Here is a 23539-nt window from a genome sequence, read left to right as displayed (position 1 = left end):
CCATTGAATGGTTTTAACATCCTTGTAGAAAATAATTTGACTCCATGTGTAAGGGTTTGTTTCTGGGCTCTCTATTCTGTTCTTAAGGATCTAAGTGTCTTAAGACCAGAACTGTTTTGATTACAATAGCTTTGTAATAAGTTTTTAAATCAAGAAGTTTGAGACCTGTAACTTTGTCATTTTTTCAAGATTGTTAAATTTTCTGTTTCTGCAAAAGAATGTCATTGGGATTTTGACAGTGATTACATAGAATCTGTAGAGTGCCTTGGATGATATTAATGTCATAACAATACTGAATCTTGCAGTTCATGAATGTTGTCTGTTTTTCTCATTATCTGTATCTACTTTCTTTCAGAATGTTTTATAGTTGTCAGTATACAAGTCTTCCTTGGCTAAGTTAATTCTTAAGTATTTTATTCTTTTTGATGCTATTGTAAATGTCATTGTTTTATTAATTTCCTTTGCAGATTGTCCAGATTATCAATATATGGAAATGCTATTGATTTCTGCACATTGATTTTGTATCCTGCTACTTTGCTGAATTCATTTATTCTAAAGTTGTTTTTTTTTTTAGGGTTTTTTGCATGTAAGATCGTGTCATCTGAAAACAGATAATTTTACCTCTTCCTTTTCAGTTTGGATACCTTTTTTGTTCCTCCTTGCCTAATTGCTCTGGCTAGGATTTCTGTGTTGAATAGAAGTGGTGAAGGTGAGCATCCTTGTCTTGTTACAGATTTTAGAGAAAAATCTTTCAGTCTCTCACCATTGGTATGATGTTCACTGTTGGCTTTTCATATGTGGTCTTTATTATGTTGAAGTAGTTTCCTGCTTTTCCTAGTTTGTTCAGTGTGTTATCATGAAAGGATTTTGAATTTTGTCAAGTATATGCTTTTTCTGCATCAATTGAGATGATCATCTGGGTTTTTTTTCTTCATTCTGTTAATGTAGTATATTACATTAATTGATTTTCCTGTGTTGAACCATCTTTACATATAAATTGAGAGTCTGTATCTTCATCATCTGCAGTCTAGCTGACATCTTGATTTGAATGAGAATCTTAGAATTAAAACTGTTTAGAGTTGAGTGGGCAACATGTTCGTTGTGTATGGGGCTGAGTTACACAGACTTTCCACAGACTAAGAAATACCAGAGGTCTGAATGTCCTTTTTCTTTTTTCTTTCTTTCCAGAGCCATATAGGTCATTCAAACTTTGTTTTTGCATTTTTCTCATTTAATCTTTATAACGATTATATGGGAGGTGCTATTCTTTCTCTCTTTAATAATGAGGAGAATGGGACTCAGGCCAAACAGTTTGCCCTGGGTCACAATAGCTGTCTCAATGCTCAGTTTCTAATCCATGTCTTATTTCAGAGCTCATGCTATTAATCATTTTGTTACCATGCCTCTGCCTTATATCTTCTCATCCAGTTCTGACAATACAAAAATTGGAGTAGGGTGATGCCATAGATTTTTTTTTCTCTTACACTTACATTACTGCCTTTGTTAGAGCTGAGGTAATCATAGACATGCTCTAGACCAGAGTTTTCACATTATTTTTCATGAAACTAGCTTCCAGAGGGGCCTTTAGGGGGTTGGTCAAGTCTAGTTTCATTATTTTTTAAGTGTCTCTGAATTTTTAAAAACTGCATTTTAATTAGGTATATGCATTCAGCTTTATTCCAGACCAGATTTTAACATATTGGAGTACACTGTAATATCAAATTAAATAGGTTTTGTGCAAACCTATAAATAAACATTTATTTAAGCCACTATGAGATTACAAGACTCTTGTTCAGAAATGAGCTGCTTTCTTGGATGCATAATGTTTTTCAAATAGAGCAAACAAAGCCAAGTACAGAAATAAGTTTGATCCCTGACTTTAAACATATGTGTTAATCAAAATTGCTTCATTGTTCTCATTGTCATTGTGATAAGTAAATGTTATAAATTTAAACTTAAAAAGAATTTAGAGTTAATTCTTAAAATCCATCTTACTTGTTTCATATATTGGAATTCTGTTTAAGATTTGAGAATTATTATCTGGTCTGATTCCTTAATATATGGAAGAAAACCTGAGTCCCAGGACTACTTACTAGTTTACTTCTGAATCCCTGTCCATTGATCTTTCTGCTGTGTTATCCTACCTCTTATTTACGAAATAATAAAAATGAAAAAATTAAGATGTCTTTGGAACCCAGAATTTGATGAAGGGTCCTGAGAGCAAATGAAAAAATATTAGGTAAAAAAAATGAAAGAATTTTGTAAGAATCTTATAAAAGGTCCATAAAAAGACTTTTTGAGGTTGATGGAAAATAATTCAGAGTTCACCCTTACTGGGCTCTTATTTCAACAATGATAACAAAAACTAATTGGGAAAGAAGTGGGTTATTTGAAGCAAACATAGGCAGTGACTTTGGAGATTATCAAGCTTTCTGGTCTCAGGATCCTTTTAAAAAATGAAGACCCTCAAAGAACTTTTGTTTTGGGGATCGTATTTGTCAGTATTTACTGTTAGAAATTAAAACTGAGAAATTAAAAGTTTTAAATTCATTTAAAAACAAAAAATAATAAACCCATTACATATTAGCATAAATACCATATTTTTAAACAAAAATAATAACTCCAAACCAAAAAAAGAAAAATATTGTGAGAAGAGTAGCATTGTTTATATATTTTTGCAAAGCTCTTTAAATGTGTGGCTTTTGCTGGATCTTCATATCTACTTCTGCATTCAGTGTGCTACACTATGTGTTTTGCTTGAAATGTATGGAAGATCTGCCTCAAACAGCTGGAAAAGGGAGGATTATTTTAATAGACTTTTTAGATGATTGTGGATATTTTTCTTAGTTGTTATTTGTTGTTCAGTCACTAAGTTGTGTCTGACCCTTTGCAGGCCCATGAACTGCAGCACACCAGGCTTCCCTGTCCTTCACTATCTCCTGGAGTTTGCTACTGTACCAAAAATCAATAAATTTTAGTTTATTCAAAGTTAGTTACACACACACACTCACACACACACAAAGTTAGTTACAATAAGGAATATGAAACTGTATCAATGAACTTTTCATATTCTGTTACATTAAACTCCATTAGTCTTTCTTGCACAGTGAATGAACCTTGTGCCCCATATATGGCTTTGTAACATGCATTGATCATTTGGAACCTATTGGTTCACTCAGTTACACGTGTCTTCCAAATGTTAGCACATTTCATTATAAATAGTTTTTTTAATCACATTTATTGATATCACCATCCATCTCATGAGAGTCTTTTAATTAAATATTAGTATAATGTTAAGCTTACGAGGCATTTAAACCTTTCCAAGATTCTGATTTTTACTTGATAGCTTGTAATTTTTATAATCTGCAAAAAATACTTTCAGTTGTTTTCCTTAAAGTGTCAGATTCACTTTAGGAAGATACCTGAAATACCTAAAACTGAATAGCTATTGTTTACTTGTCTCTTTAAGTAAGAATCCTATTCCAAGAAAAAAGCAGCTAGTTTACCTTGTTTCTCAGACCATCATGTAAGGGCATTTCCTTCAGATAACCATTGTACTTTGGTACTCAGCAGAAATGTTTTGTGTGTATTTCTCATTTTGTCTTTCATAATTTCTAGATGTGTACCTAAGGGTCACAACTTATTTAAAATTAATAATTTTTATTGATTCATCAAGGACAGACATTCATAAGTACACCTGGCCTTTTTCCCTCCATGATTCCCCTCCGTGAGTTTGTGGTGGTGAGGAATACAACCAGGTACAGTTCGGTGCCACTGCCTTGATTCCTACTAAGGCACCCACCACTTTTTTTTTTTTTTTTAAACCCACCACTGGTTTTGCAACACTGTTGCAATTAATCAATACAATGAGAAAGATAATATCATCTTAATACTTTGAAGATAGTTTTGACCTTACAGACCTCCCTAAAGGGGTCTTGGACTTGTGGAACGCATGGACTACACTTCGAGAACTGCTGATCTAATATGTTCTAGAAAATTTTCCTGTTGCCCTGGATTGTGCTGGTCTCTGTTCCCTCAGGCCAGTTTGCTCCCAGGAGGTATCTGGGACAGATGTCTTTTATTCAGAACAAGAGCAAGAAAATAATCTCAATGTCCTGGAGAAAAAGCTAAAGAGTGAGGCTATCTTTCTGTTCTATATTTAGTCTGGAGCTTCTGTTCTTCTTCTCTTAGTACACACTTCCTGTGATGGTGTTGTCCAGTACTGTGCGTTCAGCTACAGCCTGTTCCGTGATGACTCCTAGATTTTGTCCTCTGTGCCTGATCTCTCTCCTGAGCCTCCAGTACCTTCAAGTTACCTGCTGGATATATCTCCTTAGGTGTCAACTCAACAGTGCTTAGAATTGATTGTCATCTTTTCCAGTTTGTCTTTCCTTTGAAGTATAATACAAGCAATTACAAAGAGTAAAGCTTTACCTCCTTCCACATTCTACTTTTTATACCAGTGACACTATATTGGTCCTCAGCCAGTCACCCTAGACTTCTCTGTCCTTCCTCTTCCCTAATAAATTGCCATGTTTTGTTGTTTTACCCACAATTGGACTCTGTCTATTCCTCCTTATACTCAGCTTTGGTTGGGTCCTCATCATGTTTTACCTAGACTGACTGTGATACTAAATTGCCTCCAGTCTCTTTACCTGCTGATCTGTCATCTGCATCACTGCCAGAATTGTCTTTGTTAATATTTGATCTTGTTCAGTTTAGTTGCTCAGTCATGTCTGACTCTTTGTGACCCCATGGACTGCAGCACACCAGGCCTCCCTGTCCATCACCAACTCCTGGAGTTTATTCACACTCATGTCCATTGAGTCAGTGATGCCATCCAACCATCTCATCCTCTGTCGTCCCCTTCTCTTCCCGCCTTTGATCTTTCCTAGCATCAGGGTCTTTTCAAATGAGTCAGTTCTATGCATCATTTGGCCAAAGTATTGGAGTTTCAGCTTCAGTATCAGTCCTTCCAGTGAATATTCAGGACTGATCTCCTTTAGGATGAACTGGTTGGATCTCATTGCAGTCCAAGGGACTCTCAAGAGTCTTCTCCGACACCACAGTTCAAAAGCATCAATTCTTCAGCACTCAGCTTTCTTTACTAACCACAAATCTAAGTCACTAGCCCTGTGTTCCAAATAAATGTGTGTGTGTCTATAAAAGTAGGGCTTCCCTGGTGACTCGGATGATACAGAATCTGCCTGCAATTCGAGAAACCCAGATTTGATCCCTGGGTTTGGAACATCCCCTGGAGAAGGGAATGGCTACCTACTCACAGATACATGTCTGAAAGAAGTTGTCCACTCTATGAAATGTAAAATAGTACTTAACATCTTCTGGATATCTCATCTCAGCTAATAGCATTACCATCTTGTTCAGCTGCTTAAGCACAGATCTGCGAGTCATCTGTTACAACCCTACTGTCCCATCCTAGTGCTTCCAGGACTTAGCAGAATGAAAAAATTGACTGCTGAAAAAATGAATAAATTATTTGTCTCAAATCTGCTACATTGTCATAAAATTTTTAAATTCAATAGCAACCTAAACAGTCTAGAAAGAGATTGTCATCAGTAGGACATAAATGCTTGAGTCCAGTTGCCTGAACTTAACTCAGATACATTGCTAGTTCTATAGGTTTTTCTAAGCCTTAGTTTCCTAAACTTTAGAGTGAGGTTAATAATTACACTTTGGGCTTTGTTGGGTAGATTACATGAGATAATGTATGTTAAAGTATTTATTGTAGTTTCTCTCATAATAGATGGTAGTTGTTGTTACTACTGCCGCTACTTTTTAATGGCTTGCAAATGCAGACTTACTTGTAATATCCTCTTGGCTAGTTCCAAGTGAGATCTGGCAGTGAAGAGTGTGGTTGTGTATGTTGTCAACTCTTTTACTGGAAAGGATTCTTTTAGTCTATAGTTGTTTTCTGTTCTCTTTAGTTTTTAAAATTCTTTTGTTTGAGAAATGAAACATGAACTTTTTTTTATGTTTAAGTTGGTAAATCTGTGTTTTCCTCCAATTTACAAATATATGTAGGTTCTTAATATATTTATTTAGTTTACTTGTTAATAAACTCTTGCTATCTAGAAACTGCTGAGACTCAGATACATGGCATTATATAACCAAAGTCACAAACACGGGATATTTACCTTCCTTACTCACTGGGAAATTGAGTGTTTACTTAGCAAAAAGATTAATCCCATAGAACAGGAGAATTGTATGCTTTCAAAATAAACTAAAAACATAACAACAATTTTTATTGTTAAAAATTAAATGATAAATCACTCTACTCCGGCCCCTAAAATTTAGTAGTTATGGCAGTGATAGAAGGACCTTAAATATTTTTAATATTTTTGTCTCACATTGCATTGTTGTTGTTTTTTGTTAGCATTTGCATTTTCTTAGCATTTGCTCCTGGTGATAGACACAGTGTAGACTAAGAAAGAAAGCTAAAGAAAGTCAATTCAGGTTACTTAGTTTCTACATTTTTTTTTTAACTTGTAAACATCCTGTTTACACTTCGTTATAAATGAGGTTAGTTCAAGTGCCAGAAACTTTTTTGCATGGAATATTTTACTGACTTCTAATGAGAAAATGCATAATCTTTCCAATTCTTAATTAAAACTTTATAACATTCTGAGGTTATAGAAGAGCACTCATGATGTTCTCACAGCATCTTTGACACCAGCATTAGGAAAATGTCAAGTAGGTCTGTGTTTTTACAGGCAATGACTCAGACTAAGCATGCATATGTTCATATATTTTGTAATTCTTAGCCTCTGCTTTCTTTCATGTTTTTTCTCTAATTTTCTCCATTTCCACAAACCACAGGCCATGAATGTCTCTTCATGGCCACTTAATTTTTTTTTTTTTGCCACTTAATTTTTGAATGAAAAGATATGTGTGTATGAGCAGATGTATATTTGCGTATAGTGAGTGTGTATCTCTCTTCTCCCACCTCCTTTCTGTCTATAAGTAAAAGAGAGTGAGAGCTTTTTTGTAAAGTCTTTTTTTTCCCCTTTCCACATAAATTTAGTTGTTATTTTTCCTTTGCTCTCTTTGAACTTTAACACTTACTGTGTAGCAGTTGTGTACAAGTATATCACTCAGTTAAATCATGAGTTCCTTGAAGGTAAATATGTCTTCTATCCCTCTAAATCCCTGGTACCTAGGCTTGAGCATGATAGATGCTTAGCAAATGTGAATGGATTACTGGGTGAGTGAGTGAGCAAACTCTCTGGAGACCAGCTTGAGAAAGTAGATCCTTTGCTGATGACTATAATTCACAAGTATCTCTTGAAGGTTTTCTATGAGTTTGAGCTTAATTATCTTATGGGTTTTGAGTGGGTCATGGAGGTAAAAAAGGTTTCTACCTCCTCCCAGGATTCTCTGGTTAGACAGCTGTTCTGTGGGGATAATTTGTGAGCCTTAAGGTTTCCCTTATTCCTTGTTGGTCAGCTGGTTGTACTGAGAAATGTATGGCATCTGTTTGGAAGATCCTTAGTAATGAGATGGTTTTTCTTTCAGTATTTTCAACAAAAATAAGTGTCTCCTCTTTGCCAGACTTTGCTTTAGGCCTTGAGGATATAATAGTGAACAAAACAAGCCCCTGTCTTTATAGAGCTAATAAGGCAACCCAGTTTAGTATTCTTGCCTGGAGAATTCCGTTGACAGAGGAGGCTGGTGGGCTATAGTGTCCATGTGGTCACAAAGAGTTAGAGACAACTGAGCAACTAAGCACAGCACAATAAACAAATATAACATGTCAAGTATGATGAATGCTATGAATTAAATTACGTTAAAGGGTTAAAAGGGGCTTCCCTGGTAGCTCAGCTGGTAAAGAATCTGCCTGTAATGCAGGAGACCCCGGTTTGATTTCTGGGTCGGGAAGTTCCCCTGGAAAATGGATAGGTTACCCACTCCAATACTCTTGGACTTCCCTGGTGGCTTAGACGGTAAAGAATCCGCCTGCAGTATGGGAGACCTGGGTTCATTCCCTCGGTTGGGATGATCCCCTGGAGGAGGGTGTGGGTTGCCTGGAGAAGTCCATGGACAGAGGAGCCTGGTGGGCTACGTCCGTGGGGTCATAAAAAGTCAAACACAACTGAGCTTAGACTAAGCACAGCACAAAGAGGTAAAAGGTAATATGCCTAAACCATGGACGGAGGAGCCTGGTAGGCTACAGTCCATGGGGTCGCAGAGTCTGACGTGACTGAGCGTCTTCACTTTCACTTTTCACTTTCATGCATTGGAGAAGGAAGTGGCAACCCATTCCAGTGTTCATGCGTGGAGAATCCCAGGGACGAGGGAGCCTGGTGGGCTGCCATCTATGAGGTGGCACAGAGTTGGACACGACTAAAGTGATTAGCAACAGCAGCAGCAGCTTTATTATTTACACCTCAGAAAAAAGCATTGAGCTAGTATGATCTCAAATATATAAGGACAAAATACCAGGAAAAAAAGCTGTTAACAAAGTATGCTAAAATATTGGTAAGGATTCTTTCTTTCCAGTTCAGTTCAGTTCAGTCACTCAGTCGTGTCCGACTCTTTGTGACCCCATGAATCGCAGCATGCCAGGCCTCCCTGTCCATCACCAACTCCTGGAGTTCACTCAGACTCATGTCCATCGAGTCCGTGATGCCATCCAGCCATCTCATCCTCTGTCGTCCCCTTCTCCTCCTGCTCCCAATCCCTCCCAGCATCAGAGTCTTTTCCAATGAGTCAACTCTTTGCATGAGGTGGCCAAAGTACTGAAGTTTCAGCTTTAGCATCATTCCTTCCAAAGAAATCCCAGGGCTGATCTCCTTCAGAATGGACTGGTTGGATCTCCTTGCAGTTGTATAATAGATGTACATTATGTTAGTTTCAGGTGAACAACATGATTCAACATTTGTGTGCATCACAGAATGATCATCTCAATAAGTCTGTTTACCACTTATCACCATACAAAGTTGCAATTTTTTTTCTAGTGATAAGAACTTTTAAGAGTTACTTTCTTAGCAACTTTCAAATTTGCAATACAGTGTTACTAACTTTAGTCCCTATGCTGTACATTACATCCCCATGACTTATTTGTTTTATGACTGGCAATTTGTATCTCTTGATCCTCTTCACCCATGTTGCCCATTCCTCAACTCTTCTCAGGATTATTTGTGCTAATGAGCCTATAGATGGTTTTTAAAATGATGCTTCTATGTATTTCTCCAAAGTGATCCTTACCTTGATTCTTGGTGAGAAGAGGGTGCTAATCAGATCACATTTGCATTCAAAGCCTGATTCTGCTGATAGTGTCTTTCACAGTGTGCACTTGGTAATATTTCAGTCAACCCTGACCTGACTGCGCTATTGCCACATGTATAGCGACTGTTTTTAAAAGCTATGGGACAGTGCAGAGCAAAAGCATGAAGCAGATTTTTCAGTTCCCTCCACTGAAATGAGGAGAAGGCAGTGGCAACCCACTCCGATACTCTTGCCTGGAAAATCCCATGGATGGAGGAGCCTGATAGGCTGCAGTCCATGCGGTCGCTAAGAGTTGGATGCGACCGAGCGACTTCACTTTCACTTTTCACTTTCATCCATTGGAGAAGGAAATGGCAACCCACTCCAGTGTTCTTGCCTGGAGAATCTCAGGGACAGGGGAGCCTGGTGGGCCCCCGTCTGTGGGGTCGCACAGAGTCGGACACAACTGAAGCAACTTAGCAGCAGCAGTCACTGAAATGAGCCCAACTCCTTTTCCGTCATTAACCTTCTACCAATCAGGAGAGTGTTGCATCCTGCTCAGGCTGTGGCTCAGCTGCCACTGCATCAGGAATCACAGGAAGAGGAGAAAGAAGGGAAAGCCTGAAACAGCAGCTATGACCAGGCTGGGCCTCAGGCTGTGGGACTCAGCAGATACAGAGTAAAACAAAAGCATCCCGTATGACTAAAGCTGTGGGATTTCCTGTAACTCTGGACTTTCAAAATCCTCCTCACATTCAGAGTTGTTGGTGTATCCCTAAAAGACTGATTTTCTCTATGCTTCTGCCCATACCATGACTGTCTTGGTGACAAGACAAAGATAATGTAGATCTTCGTTGCCCCTCTTTTGTTTATGTCTACGGTGTGCTTATTGTTAGAGACAAAGGCACACTTTATACATTTACATGAGTGGGTGAGTACACTTTTGTCCTAAAACTGATATGATGTAAACATGAAGAATTGAGGAATAGCAGGAGCATTTTTTCTGTGCCCATTTGCTCTGTCTTGCCCTCTCTTTTGAGATTCTCTTCTCCTTCCTTTGTTTTTTTCTACTTTCCTATATCAAGCCACAATTCCTATAAATTTGACTTTATTGGTAGTGTTTAAGCCTAAATAGGCAAAACCTATCACAAAGTAAGTCGGTTTGTGCCAGCTGAAAATGTTAGTCCATTTGTTAAGTGCACTATGATGGAACAGATAACTTCTCATGCCTGTGAAATAGTGATTAAATATTGCTTTTGCAATTTCTGTTCCTTCTGCCTGTAATAGGTTTCTCTCCCTGACCTCCATTTATTCAGCACGCTCCCTCCTTTATCTGAGAGACCTAGCTCAAATGTAATGGCTTCTTCAGTACTTTTCTTGATTCTCCCAGACAGTGGCTTCACTCCAGGATTTTCATACCTGTCTACTAGTTCATTTAAGATTGTTTTATTATTATTTGTTTGTATGTTTCTTGCTGTACGGTGAGTTCTTTGGATGTTGGAAACTCTTATTTTCTTAACTTTTTTATGTATGGCCAATAAATGTTTTTTAACCATTCTTCATTAGATAAATGTTATTCCTTGTTTCTAAGGACCTCGCTAATCTAGTAAGAGCAATATATCAATCCCAGATAACCATAATAAATGCCACAAAGAAAGAAGAAATCACTTTTGCTGTGCAAACTGGAGACACCTAGGATATTCCAGGCTTTGTGGATATGGTAGCAGGTGAAATGGACCTTGAAGGATGTGTGTGAAATGTGAAATAATGTTTTTGTTTTTTACTTTTTGATGTCTTTATTAGAAATAGTTTAAGCATACAGGAGCTGTATTATTTGATGTGTATTAAAGCCTTAAACACTTTACCTACAGTTAGTTCATCTGTTTTTGATTCTTAAATCATTCATCAGTTGATTTATACAAAGAAATATCTCTTGTGGGGATATCAATGTGTTCATCTGTCTTTGTGGGCTTAAATTATTAGTTCAGGGACTCATATTTGGGAGTAGATATTTTCATATGTCTAAATGTTACCAAAAGAGAACATGAAATTTGATGTTTTTCTGTCCCATTGCATTGATTTTCTTTATTCATTTTAGCCACGGACCCCTTTGCTTCTGTTTTTGGAAGTGAATCATTTGAAGATGGATTTGCTGATTTTAGCACATTGTCAAAGGTAATTTGCAGTAATTAGTGGGAGGGTAAAATATACTGTGTTCCCACCAAAGGAGCTATTTTTCCTTTTGATTTTATAACCTTTCACAAACATTGCAACTTGATTTCAATAAGTCACAGCAAATGTGGATTTCAGACGAATGAAATACAAGATATAATCAAAGTAGACATTTCTGTGTACAAAAACAATGGTGATGGTACAGATAATTTTCTCATGACAGGCTTGCCCAACAACTTTAAGAGTTTTCTTTCTTTTTGATTTATTTATCTTCTATTTTTATTCAAGTATCGTTGATTTTAGGGCTTCCCTGGTGCTCATTCAGTAAAAAATCCACCTGCAGCGCAGGAGACTGCTTGCAGTGTAGGAGACCCAAGTTTGGTCCCTGGGTTAGGACGATCCCCTGGAGAAGGAAATGGCAATCCACTCCAGTATTCTTGGCTGGGAAATTCCATGGACAGAGGAGCCTGGTGGGCTACAGTCCATAGAGTCACAAGAGTCGGACACAACTTAGTGACTAAACCACCACCGTAGTTGACTTACAATGTTGTGTTAGTTTCTGCTGTATAGCAAACAAATAAATAATGCATATATATATATATATATCCACTCTAAAAAAGGCCATTGCAAAGTACTGAGTAAGTTCCTTGTGTTATACAGTAGATCCTTATTATCTGTTTTATGTATAGTAGTGAGTAAATGTCAATTCTAATCCCCCAATTTGTCCCTCCTCTCCCCTTTTCCCCACTGGTAGCCAGAAGTTTATTTTCTACGTCTGTGACTAAGAATCTTCTGTCTTATTAAGCATATTTCTTCCAATTAACTACATTTCCCCCCTGTTGACTGTCAGGGTCAGTGGCTATAAAATCTGAGCATTCATTCCATCTTCTCTGCACTGGTTCCTTGACTTTATGTTCTGAGGCTGTTAAGGTTAGTATTAAGATAATAGCCCACCAGTATATGTCCACTACCTATTTTCCAGTGTAACCCTATGATTAATTCAGGCCAAAAAAGTAAAATTAGAGTGTATGTCAAATTGTCTGTATCACTGATTCTCAACTGGGTGTTATTCCCTACACCTATACCCTCCCCTAGGAAACATTTAGCAAGGTATGCTGGGGAAAATGGAAGGCAAAAGGAGAAGAGGGCAGCAGAGAATGTGATGGTTAGATAGCATCACTGACTCAATGGACATGAATTAAGCAAACTCCAGGAGATAGTGGAGGACAGAGGAGCCTGGCATGCTACAGTCCAGTGGTGTCACAAAGAGTTAGATGCGACTTAACAACTGAACAATGGAGATGTTTTTGGTTGTCACAGCTGAGGAGAAGGATATTCATATATAGTGGATAAAAGCAGCGATGCTTTTAAACCTCCTGCAACCTACTATCCAGCCCCCACATCACAGAGCTATGTCCAGCCCAAAATATCAGTAGTGCTACTTTAGAGAAACACTAGCCTAAGTTTCAGATAAGGCAATGGCAACCCACTCCAGTACTCTTGCCTGGAAAATCCCATGGATGGAAGAGCCTGGTAGGCTGCAGTCCATGGGGTCGCTAGGAGTCGGATGCAACTGAGCGACTTTACTTTTCACTTTTATGCATTGGAGAAGAAAATGGCAACCCACTCCAGTGTTCTTGCCTGGAGAATCCCAGGGACAGGGGAGCCTGGTGGGCTGCCGTCTTTGGGGTCGCACAGAGTCAGACACAACTGAAGCGACTTAGCAGCAGCAGTAGCCTAAATTGTAATACCCCATTCATTACAGAAAAATGAATCTTTTGGGAACTTCTCCGATGGTCCAGTGGTGAAGAATCTGCCTTGCAATGCAAGGGATGCAGGTTTAATCCCTGGTCAGGGAACTAAGATCCCACCTGCCACAAAACAGATAAGCCTGCGTGCCACAACTACTGAGCCCACACACCACAACTAGAGAGTTTGTGCATTACAATGAAAGATCCCGCATGACACAGCAAAGATCCTGCATGCAGCAACTAAGACCATATAAATAAATACATGCGTATTTTAAAGTGAATCCTTCATTACTCCATGTGTTAGAAAAGCCAGATCTTCAGACCCTCAATAAGGCTTTACCATTCTATGGGATCAGTTTGCTTTAAAAAAAGTTGACTTTTCATTTTTTAAAGTTGTTATTGTTTATCTTTAATGTTTTTCATGACATTAAAGTTGTCTTTAATGTTTTTCAAGATGCCATTTTCTTATCTTTCCTAGTTTAAGTGCATTGGAAAGTGTGGAATAAGTATTTTTTTCTGTATCATTTAGATCAGATATTCACTTGAGGAAAGATACATTAGTCCCTTTAAAATGGGCCTCAGTGGTTTTGTATTACCTGAATCTTGTCAGTCCTTTAACCCAGAGTTGGTTTGTTTTGGTATGATCTGTTGTGCTTAATAAGTAGTGGTGGTATAATCACTACTCATATAGAATAACTTAAAAATTTTTTTCAGTTTTGGTTCTGAATGTAAAAGTTGAAATGTTAGTGCTCTCAGAATTGAAATAAATAAAGCTGCATAAAATTGAAGATCACTCTTCCAAATGCAATATAACCATAAACAGTTTGGTTGGCATAATATATATAACCATGAGTAAATATTTCTTTTCAAACAAAGGTCAACAATGAAGATATTTCTTTCCAAACAAAGGTCAACAATGAAGATCCTTTTAGTTCAGCCACATCAAGCTCCATCAGCAGTGTGGCCATTACAAAAAATATGCTTGAGGAAACATCCATCAAAAATGAAGATGTACCCCCAGCATTGCCACCAAAGATAGGAACTCCAACAAGACCCTGCCCACCACCACCTGGTATGAGAGTTGGTACCTTTCCTAAATCAACTGCTTTCTTTTTCTTTCCAAGAAGTTTATGTGAGCCTTACCTGTAGACGTTATATAAAGGGCCTTAGCAGAACAAGTCAGAAAGCATGGCAGAAGCCTGCTGTTATCATCTGTTCTGACCTCAATGCAGAATTACAGACTTGTGCCTAAGAAGCCAACCTGTGTAACTGTCAGGAATTACCTTTCTGGCAAGAGCTAATCTATTTTTAAATCATTTCAGAGAGGCAGTAAATGAAATCTCTTGCTTTTTGAAAGCTAATGAGCTTCCATTTAAACAGAGTTTCCTGCACTGTGATATTTTAATAAATTTCTATAAGGGAAGGTTAATAATCCAGAGTCCCTTTCTTTTTCCTGCTAAGTGTGAAGTCTTCCTTAAGTCCTTCAATATGAGAATATATGGCCACTTTGGTATCAGAATGGCCAATTCAGCATTTTGGTGTCAGAATTTTGAAAGGAAGTATTGTTTTTCTTGAAGGAAAATATTATTTACCTCAATAAGAGATTCCTTTATTTTAAAAAGGTGGTGTTTTGGTCGAGAAACAGATTCTTACTTTTTTGCTTTTGTTTTGTTTAGTACTGTACCAAAGAAAGGGGTTTTGTTCAATTTTAATTAATGAAAACAATAAAGTTTATGAGAAGTGGTAAAGGGCAATCCCCTGGGTAGTTGTAGTGCCGCTAGATTGTTTTTGAGAAGACACATCTGGTACATCATTGTTTTTACCTTATATCCTTGATAAATTTTCAGCAACAGTAGTTCTAGATTTTTATTCTTGCCTTTTTATAATAGCCTGCCTGTGGTATTTCTCGGGCAGATTTCTTTTTTCTTCTTTGATTTAAAGAATTGTGAATAAAATTATTAATACCCAACTACCTATTGAAAAATCAAGTGAACAAGCGATTTCTATCTTTTAGGGAAGAATAGCCTATATCTTTTAATTGTTCTAGGGTAAATTTGTCAGAATATGTTAAAAAACAAGTGACAGTTAATTTGCTTATTTAAGTTTTATACCTTTAAGAGGTCAATAGTGAGGTGATTTTTAAAATCCTCAATAAACTAATATACTAGTGCTGTAACTAAATCTAATACTTCAATAAACTGAGTATATATCACTGTAGAAAAATCAAAGAAAGAAGAATGAGGACTTCCCTGGTGGTCCAGGGGTTAAGATTTTGCCTTCCAATGCAGAGGGTACGAGTTCAGTCCCTGGTCGGGAAGCTAAGATCCCACATGTTGAGCCCAAAAAAAACCATAAAATAGAGGCAATATTGTAACAAATTCAGTAAAGACTTTATAAAAATGGTCCACATTTTTAAAAAAAAGGGGGGGGATGGTTGTTGAACTGGGATAGTAAAGATCTAAGTTCTCATTCTGAATATCCTCTGATATCCTCTGTGATCTTGAGTGTATAGAGCTTCCTATGTCTGAGCCCCAGATCTCTGAGCTGTTAGATGGTGGCATTAGTTCTCATGCTGCCCTCCAAGGGTTGTTGGAAGGATCCTTTGAGATATGAGATGTGAAAACCTTTTGTAAGCTGTGACAGAAAGACTTTGTTGTTATGGTTGCCGTTACCAGATTAACACATCTTCAGGAATATATATTTAGATTTGAAGATATTTTAACACTTATTCTTATCCTTTCTTCAGCAAGTACTAAGTTTAAGTCTTGAAAATTAGAAAACTTGTTTGAAAATGGTGATGAATAACAGTATGCTATTGTTTGGTCAAAGATTAGTTTATCAGTAACCACAGAATTTAGGCCCTGGGCTTCAAAACATTCTCTTTATCCTTCAGTTTGAAATATTGTAGATGACAAGAAGTAGCTGGGCTTTACCAAAGTAGTTTTTAATTTCATGCTCCCAGGTGTTACATATAGATCCAGAGAAAAATCAGAAGAATATTAGCATTTTTCCGAGATCATTTGCCCTTACTGCCACTTGTGGAGAATTATGTATTAGGCAGAGGTTATCACAGCAGAGGCCGTTTTTGTCATTATTTGTCATTTTCCCCCTGTTTTATCCATTCTTGTCTCTCTCCTTGGGAGCGTGCTACTTTGGAGAAGAAGTTAACTCTGAGCAGAAAAGATTCCAGGTTTGCTGCTTCACCCTTGGCTGTTTTCCCACTTACCCGCATAAAACTGGAGTGTACTTAAGAGGTTGTGTGTGAAATTTTTGATGACAGACTGTTGGTTGTGGTCATTTAAGACCATATTAAGAATGTGTTTTAGGTTCCCCATCCCCACTTCTCTAATGCTCCCTGTGTTCCTGTTGTTGTGTGTTTGTGTTTGCCATACTTGCTGGTTGAGTTAATTGTAATGATTTTGATCCAGGGAAAAGACCCATCAACAAAATGGATTCTTCTGATCCCTTTAAACTGAATGATCCATTTCAGCCTTTCCCAGGCAATGATAGCCCCAAAGAAAAAGATCCTGATATGTTTTGCGATCCATTCACTTCTACTACTACCACTACCAATAAAGAGGCTGACCCAAGCAATTTTGCTAACTTCAGTGCTGTAAGTACTGTGAATGGGCTGTTTGGGGGAAAATCTTTCCATTTATAGTTTAAAGAGCTTTCAAAGATTATTTTTGAGTCTGCCAAATTTGCATTATTTCAGCTAAATTTACCAACATGTTAAAAATGATCTTTATTCTTCCCCCAACCAAGAAAACCTCTGTTTGATTCTGTCTGCTAGTTCTGAAATTATTGCATTGTTAAGATGATTTTAGTAGTCTTAGTTCTTGGGATATATACCAGGTGCTTTGCAAAACCTTGACAGTTATTATTTTGCAAATTGTTACAGACAGTGGGCCACTAGAGAGTCATTTGCTGTCTGCCCTCTGGATAAATAATGCCAATAATGAGTTTGTGTTATTTGTAACTGTGTATGTGTGTTTGTGTATAAAACCTTGAAAATTTCTGGAGACCAGTCAGCAATTACTGTATTATATAAGAAGATAGGACCAGAAATTCTTTGAATAGAAAATAAAACTCTGGTTTCATACAGAAATGTTCTTAAAATATAAGTCAGTTTTATTAAATAAATATTTTTAAGAGCTAAGCAATCTTTAATTATTTGGAAGACTCTAATTCACTAGCTTCCCATATCTACTCCACATTCTCCCAAAGCTTCCCTGATGGCTCAGTCAGGAAAGAATCTGCCTGCAGTGCTTGAGACCTAGATTCTATCCCTGGGTTGGGAAGATCTTCTGGAGAAGGAAAAGGTTATCCACTCCAGTATTCTAGCCTAGAGAAGTCTATGGACTGTATAGTCCATGAGGTCGCAAAGAGTTGGATATGACTGAGCGACTTTGATTCACTCACTCAGTTCACTAGCATTCCATACCTACTCTGCATTCTCCCAGAGCTGACTAGAGTAGGCCAATAAAGACAATAGAAGGGTGTGGTGTTAAGAGTATAGGCGGGTCTTATAAGATCATAGAAATGGGGCAACCAACTGGAAATATCACCCTGGTGGGGCATTAAGCAATGACGTGTATATCATCATCATGTAGATAAACGTAAATTTTTGTTTTAATCCTTAGAGTAACTAACTATTTCATTTCCCAGGTTGCTTTTTTTTCTAGATAAAAATGACCTTCATTATCACTGTCTATTTTATAATAAAGCAGTTTTCCTCTACTTAACAACCTCAAGCCTTTGAGATGATTCTATAAATAAGAGATCTAGTGGCCAGCTGACTGACCACAGTCTGCCTAATGTCTCCCTCAGTGTAGCTTAGGGTCACTCTTCCGATCACTTTATTCCTGCAGCCATTTCTAGTTAGTAAAGCAGGTAGGCAGAATTAGACTAGGCTATTTAGCTTTTGAATCTGTACTCTTAAGTTTCAATGGCTTCTTCCGAATGTGAAGAGGCAGAGCAGGAATCAATATTTTAAATATTGGAAAACAGAGGGTGTCAGAATTATACTGACTCTTGTTAGATGGAATTTGAGTTGTTTCAAGGAGAGAACCCAGAATTGCTCTTCTTACTATAATGCTCTTAGTACAAAATAACCTTCTGGCAGTTTGTGGCACTTGATATCTTAAATATGATTTCAATAAGTCAAAACCTGGTTGGAATGAGTCTTGAACAAAAGCAATTTGCTTTTTTCATTTTCCAGAATCTCAGTATAGTATAATATTAAGCATCTAATAATAAAAATGTCTTTTTAAATGAAAGATTTGTTAAACATTAAAAGTTTCAAAGATCTTATAATTCCCTAGAAAGAAAGCTACCATTTTCAAAAAAGCCTGACAGTTTCTTTCTTTTCATCCTGTTTGTTATGGTATTCATCCTATTATGGTGTTCTTCTATATGACAGGACTTGAAACCAAGTAGAATGTTTTTATTTAGTATCTGCCACGGTTGCTATTTGGGGTGGATACATATATTTCCTTGACTTATTAAATTACCAGCATTAAGGTCTTATTTAGAATGGGTCAAAAAGTTCTCAATACCTTCTAAAATCATTATAATGCATTAAAAAAATTGATTAGGTCCACATCTTGCTTGGTATATACCCAGGACTCTTGTTTTATGTATAACAAAATTTATGTATAGTATATTCTTTGCTTTATAATTTTCCTGTACCTGAAGGGCTAGAATAAGATAGGAAATTGCCAGTGGGATTAAGTTAAAAATGATGTATCATGTGAGGATGCTCACTGAAGTTGAAGTAGTAAATGTTTTACATTAGATAAATATGCTAGTTCTCTCCTGTTTTTTAATCTGTTCCACCTTAAGAATAACCACTTTTTACAAGTGATGTTTTAATGTTCAGTTTTATAGACTCTCTATCTGTAGACTGCATTGCTTTTAAGATTAAATCATATTTTGATTTAATTTTTAAGTTTAAATTTAAAGTTTTAAGTTTAAACTAATTAAACTTGTTTTTGGGGGAAAAAAAAAATCAAGACTTTTTCCAGAGCCCTTCAGGTGAAACACATAGTTCAATTTCCTTTTGTGAAAGCTGTTTTTCCTTCTTTTCTTTGTACTTGTTTTACTCATGAATGTATTCATTTGTTTGTTCATTTATCTTTTAAATGGCAGTATCCCTCTGAGGAAGATATGATTGAGTGGGCCAAGAGAGAAAGTGAGAGAGAGGAAGAGCAGAGACTTGCCCGACTGAATCAGCAAGAGCAAGAAGACTTAGAACTGGCTATTGCACTCAGCAAATCTGAAATATCAGAAGCATGAAGAAATCTCCTGTTCTTCGTCAACCACACAACACTCTCTTTCTTGAATACTGAAGCTATTTACAATGTGTATCAAACCTACCTGTGAGCATGGGAATACAAAAGGTTTGAGATTCCTGTAAATGTGACAAAAGTTTTGGCTTTTTAAACTCCATTTCAGATTTGTCTTTTTTTTCCCCCTGTGCAAGTGGTAACCCAGATGACTTCACCTAGGCCCCTGCTCTGGTGTGCATTTAGTGTGAGCTGTTGCCTGCCTGTGCCTCTCTTACTTGTAAAGCTAGAGCACCCAAGTTTCTGCCTTCTGGAATATAGAGAAATAGTTTCACCCCTATGCTACCCTTATTCTGTAGTTACTCTAATGATAGCCAGTGGGGTTCTTAAAGTTGGCAGTATTCTCCCCTAATTTAAATGGTTGAAAGAGGGGAAGGGAAAGAACATCTTGTTTCTTTTATGATAGAGCAAATTGGCCAGTTTAAAGTACATGTTTGTATTTCCTTTTAATCAAAATACTGTTCAATTTGTTTTTTATAGACAAGAAAAAATATTTTGCATACATTGACTCCCACTGTTGAAAACAGGATGTTTTAGATGGAACCATTAGAGCTTCAGACTCAATCTTTTCCTAAATAAAAACATTAAAGCCTCATGTCTGAAATAAATTAAAAAAATTTTTTTCTGGATTTAAAGAATTTTAGATAAACAGATACCTCTCCATGATTTTAAGTACTTAGAGAATGAAGAAAAATTTTCACCTAAAATATACTCATCAATATAAGATAAGCAAAAATCTTAACCTGGCAGCCATTTTGCCATTGCCATGGCACTGTCCTCTTTAGTTCATGGTAGGTTTATTTTTTTACTTTTGTAGAAGAAACTTTAGTAAGCTAGAACTGGAAGGTACTTTAACTTTTTGTATATATATTTTTTTGTTTTCTTTAATGAAGGCTCAATTACTTGAAATGTAAAAACATTCTCTGAATACAGATGAAAAAAGTGACATGTATTAAATCATTATTGCTTTGTGTCCATCTTTGTGGATTAAAATAGTCTATTCTTTTTGTGTTTTTCACCTACAAAATTGGCAAGCTAGCAAAACTTTTTTTTTGTTTTTTTAAATTGGGAGAGAGGAGACCTGCCCAGTTATCAGATCTCTTTATGTGTTAAAAGCCTATCTTCTGCAAAACTGACTTAGCAGACAAGCTGAATTTAAAATGGACTGTGAAGTAGGCTGTAAATTGTAGAGTAATCTAAATTTTTTTAACATCAGTTACTGACTTAAATAATGTGTTGAAAACCAAGATAAAGGAAAATGCACCTAAAGACTAATTAAATGTGTCTGTGGTCACCAAGTCAAGGTGGTATTGATCTGTGTTAATCAGAGTAACTTATTGCCTAGCTTATGAATAAATTCCAGAATATCCAATTATTTCATTTTGAAATGGTGCTTTTTTTCTCTCCACACACAATTGGATTACTGCAGTTCAAAATGAATTTAAACTACTTTCTTGCATTGCTTTTTTCTACTTTTATAAATTAAAGCATTTCAGCATGAAAGTCATACAGACAAAGCAAGGGCTGAATCATAATCACCGGGCTTTAATATTGATAAACTAATCCATTTATAAGGATATACTCCAAAAGTTGATTGAGAAGGTAGTGTTGGGAGTTGTAAATGGTAGTGGGTTTTGGGTTTTTTTTCTTCCCCTTCCACTTTAGGAAAAAGGTAAGTTGACTTGAACAACCTTCTTTTGCACTGGGAAAATGAGCAGATGTTTGAAATGGTTTTAAAATATTTTTTTTTAATTAAAAGAACACTCTGGAAAGTACTAAATATCTGTAACTTATAAACACCAACTTTCAGTGTACCTTAATCTTATGTGTGTTTAACTGGATTGCATAGATTCTTATCTTTTGTTAAAATATGTATACTCAGTGGACCAATATGATATTAAAGTATGTATATATTATATAAATATATATATATATCTAAACCTCCATGCTCACTTGAGTAGGATGAATGTCTTAGAGTCATTTATGATCATATTTTATGTTGTTGACTCTGGCTCCAGTGCCTGTGATGGAAAAGGACAGATGAGTATTCCTGAGAGCTAAGTAGCACTTATTACAAGGTTTTAACCATCTTCTACCTACTTGTTCAGATTTATTTGAGTTCTTTATAGAATTTTCTCTTATGTTTCAAACTTCTAAACTGTAGCCTGTAATTATGAGAACAATAAACTTTAAGTAATAATAAACCGTAGTCTCCATACATCCTATCTGACATGGAGTTTTGCGTGATTCTGTGTTATGTTCTTGCTGTGTCCATGGAAGGGTAGACATGCAATCAGCACAGATGAATTATGTGTAAAGTGCTTGAGACACAGTGCCTGGTATAGAATACCCAATGAATGTTAACTTGTTTTTAGTTGACACCTATTTTGTGAAAGAAAGATAGGAAATGTATGCATATGAGGATTTGTGACTCTTGGAAGGCACTGTGGTGTCAAAAATTCATGCAACCCTGGTCTGCCACTTTTAGGAAAGAAGACTTTGACAAAGATATTTAGCCTCCCTTAGCTTTAGCCACCTGATGCAAAGAACTGACTCATTTGAAAAGACCCTGATGCTGGGAAAGACTGAAGGCTGGAGGAGAAGGGGACGACAGAGGATGAGATGGTTGGATGGCATCACTGACTCAATGGACATGAGTTTGAGTAGACTTCGAGAGTTAGTGATGGACAGGGAGGCCTGGTGTGCTGCACTCCATGGGGTCGCAAAAGAGTTGGACTTGACTGAACTGAACTGAGCCTCATTTTCCTCTTTTAGTGAGCATCATAATACCCAGCTCACAGGATTGTTCTGATTGATTTGAGTTTGACAGCTTTTTAATATTATTTTAATTAAACAAATTCCGCCATGTTCTTATTAATAGAATAAGTACTGGCCATTGAACACACTACAGCGAGCACTTTAGGAGTGTGTGTGTTTAGTCACTCAGTTGTGTCCTGCTTGTTGCAGCCCCATGGACTATATAGCCTACCAGGCTCCTCTGTCCATGTTGTTTAATCTTCACAACGGCCCTAAATAGGAATGTTATTCACATCTGTGTTTTTTCAGTATTTATTTATTTACTTGGCTTCACTGGGTCTTAGTTGTGGCATGTTGGATCTTCAGATCTTTGTTGTGGCAGGCAGGATCTTTTAGTTGGGCATGTGGGATCTAATTCCCTGACCAGGGATCAGGTCTGGGCCCTCTGCATTGGGAGCACGGAGTTTAAGCCACTGGACCACCAGGGATGTCCTTAGCATCTATTTTAAAAATAGGAAAAATGAGGCTCAAAAAAGTTACAATAATGTGATTCAGATAATACAGCTAATGAGTAGATGAGCCAGGAATTGAACTTTGGCCTCTCTGATTCTAAAACATGACACTCTTTCCAGTTTACTGTGCTTTGTCTCATTTTGTATGAAAAAAACTGCCTATAGGAAACTTTAGGAACAGAGCATGATAAATAACACCAGATAACATGTTGAGCTTCAGGCAGAATCCTTCGTGCTTTACATATATTATTTCTTTTAACCCTTTAAAAAGTAACCTTGTAATGTATAGGTACTGTTTTTGTCTCCATTTTCCAGAGGTGCCCTAACGAGGCCACAGTTATGTAGTTAGTAAGTGACAGAGCTAGAATTTGAACCCAGTAGACTGGCAGTACTGTTTCAACCACTGCTCTCTATTCCTGTTAAAGGTGAGAATTCAGAGGAGAAATACCATAAATAGAACAATCCATGTAATCTCTGCTCTTGAGGATTAATGAAATAAACCTACTGCATAACACATGGCATCTTATAAAACATTTCCCAGTTCATTTTCATAGGTAATCTTTACCAGGGTTTAGAATAGTTTTTGACACATGAAAGCACTGAACAACTTTTAGTTATCAATATGACAAATGATAAAAATGAACATAGGGATGAGAGCATCCTTTCTTTTATTAAAAATGTACAAATTTCAAAGCCATGAAACTGGTAAAAACAAAAATTGTTTTCTTGGTGCTGGCAAAGCTCTGGAAAGAATGCATTAAAAGGTAGGCAAAGG

At 36.8% G+C, this 23539-nt stretch overlaps 1 protein-coding gene across 8 annotated transcripts in view; it reads left to right on the top strand.

Moving 5' to 3' along the window:
* EPS15 (epidermal growth factor receptor pathway substrate 15) overlaps positions 1-20870 on the top strand; it is a 147715-nt gene extending 126845 nt beyond the window's left edge. For 4 of the 8 annotated variants that reach the window (XM_069591188.1, XM_069591145.1, XM_069591167.1 and 1 more), the window contains exons 22-25: positions 11324-11400; positions 14058-14220; positions 16577-16761; positions 19299-20870. In XM_069591188.1, the coding sequence (XP_069447289.1) occupies positions 11324-11400; positions 14058-14220; positions 16577-16761; positions 19299-19445 (572 nt within the window). In that variant the 3' untranslated portion in view covers positions 19446-20870. Of the gene's footprint in view, positions 1-11323; positions 11401-14024; positions 14221-16576; positions 16762-19298 lie in introns of all 8 variants that reach the window. The other 4 variants (XM_069591177.1, XM_069591137.1, XM_069591156.1 and 1 more) reach the window with 1 other exon arrangement.
* Positions 20871-23539: the final 2669 nt, after the last annotated feature.

The sequence above is a fragment of the Ovis canadensis genome, chromosome 1, assembly GCF_042477335.2.
Source record: "Ovis canadensis isolate MfBH-ARS-UI-01 breed Bighorn chromosome 1, ARS-UI_OviCan_v2, whole genome shotgun sequence".
NCBI classification, from domain to species: domain Eukaryota; kingdom Metazoa; phylum Chordata; class Mammalia; order Artiodactyla; family Bovidae; genus Ovis; species Ovis canadensis.
Note: the sequence above shows the minus strand (reverse complement) of the source record. Positions and strands in the feature narration are given on the sequence as shown.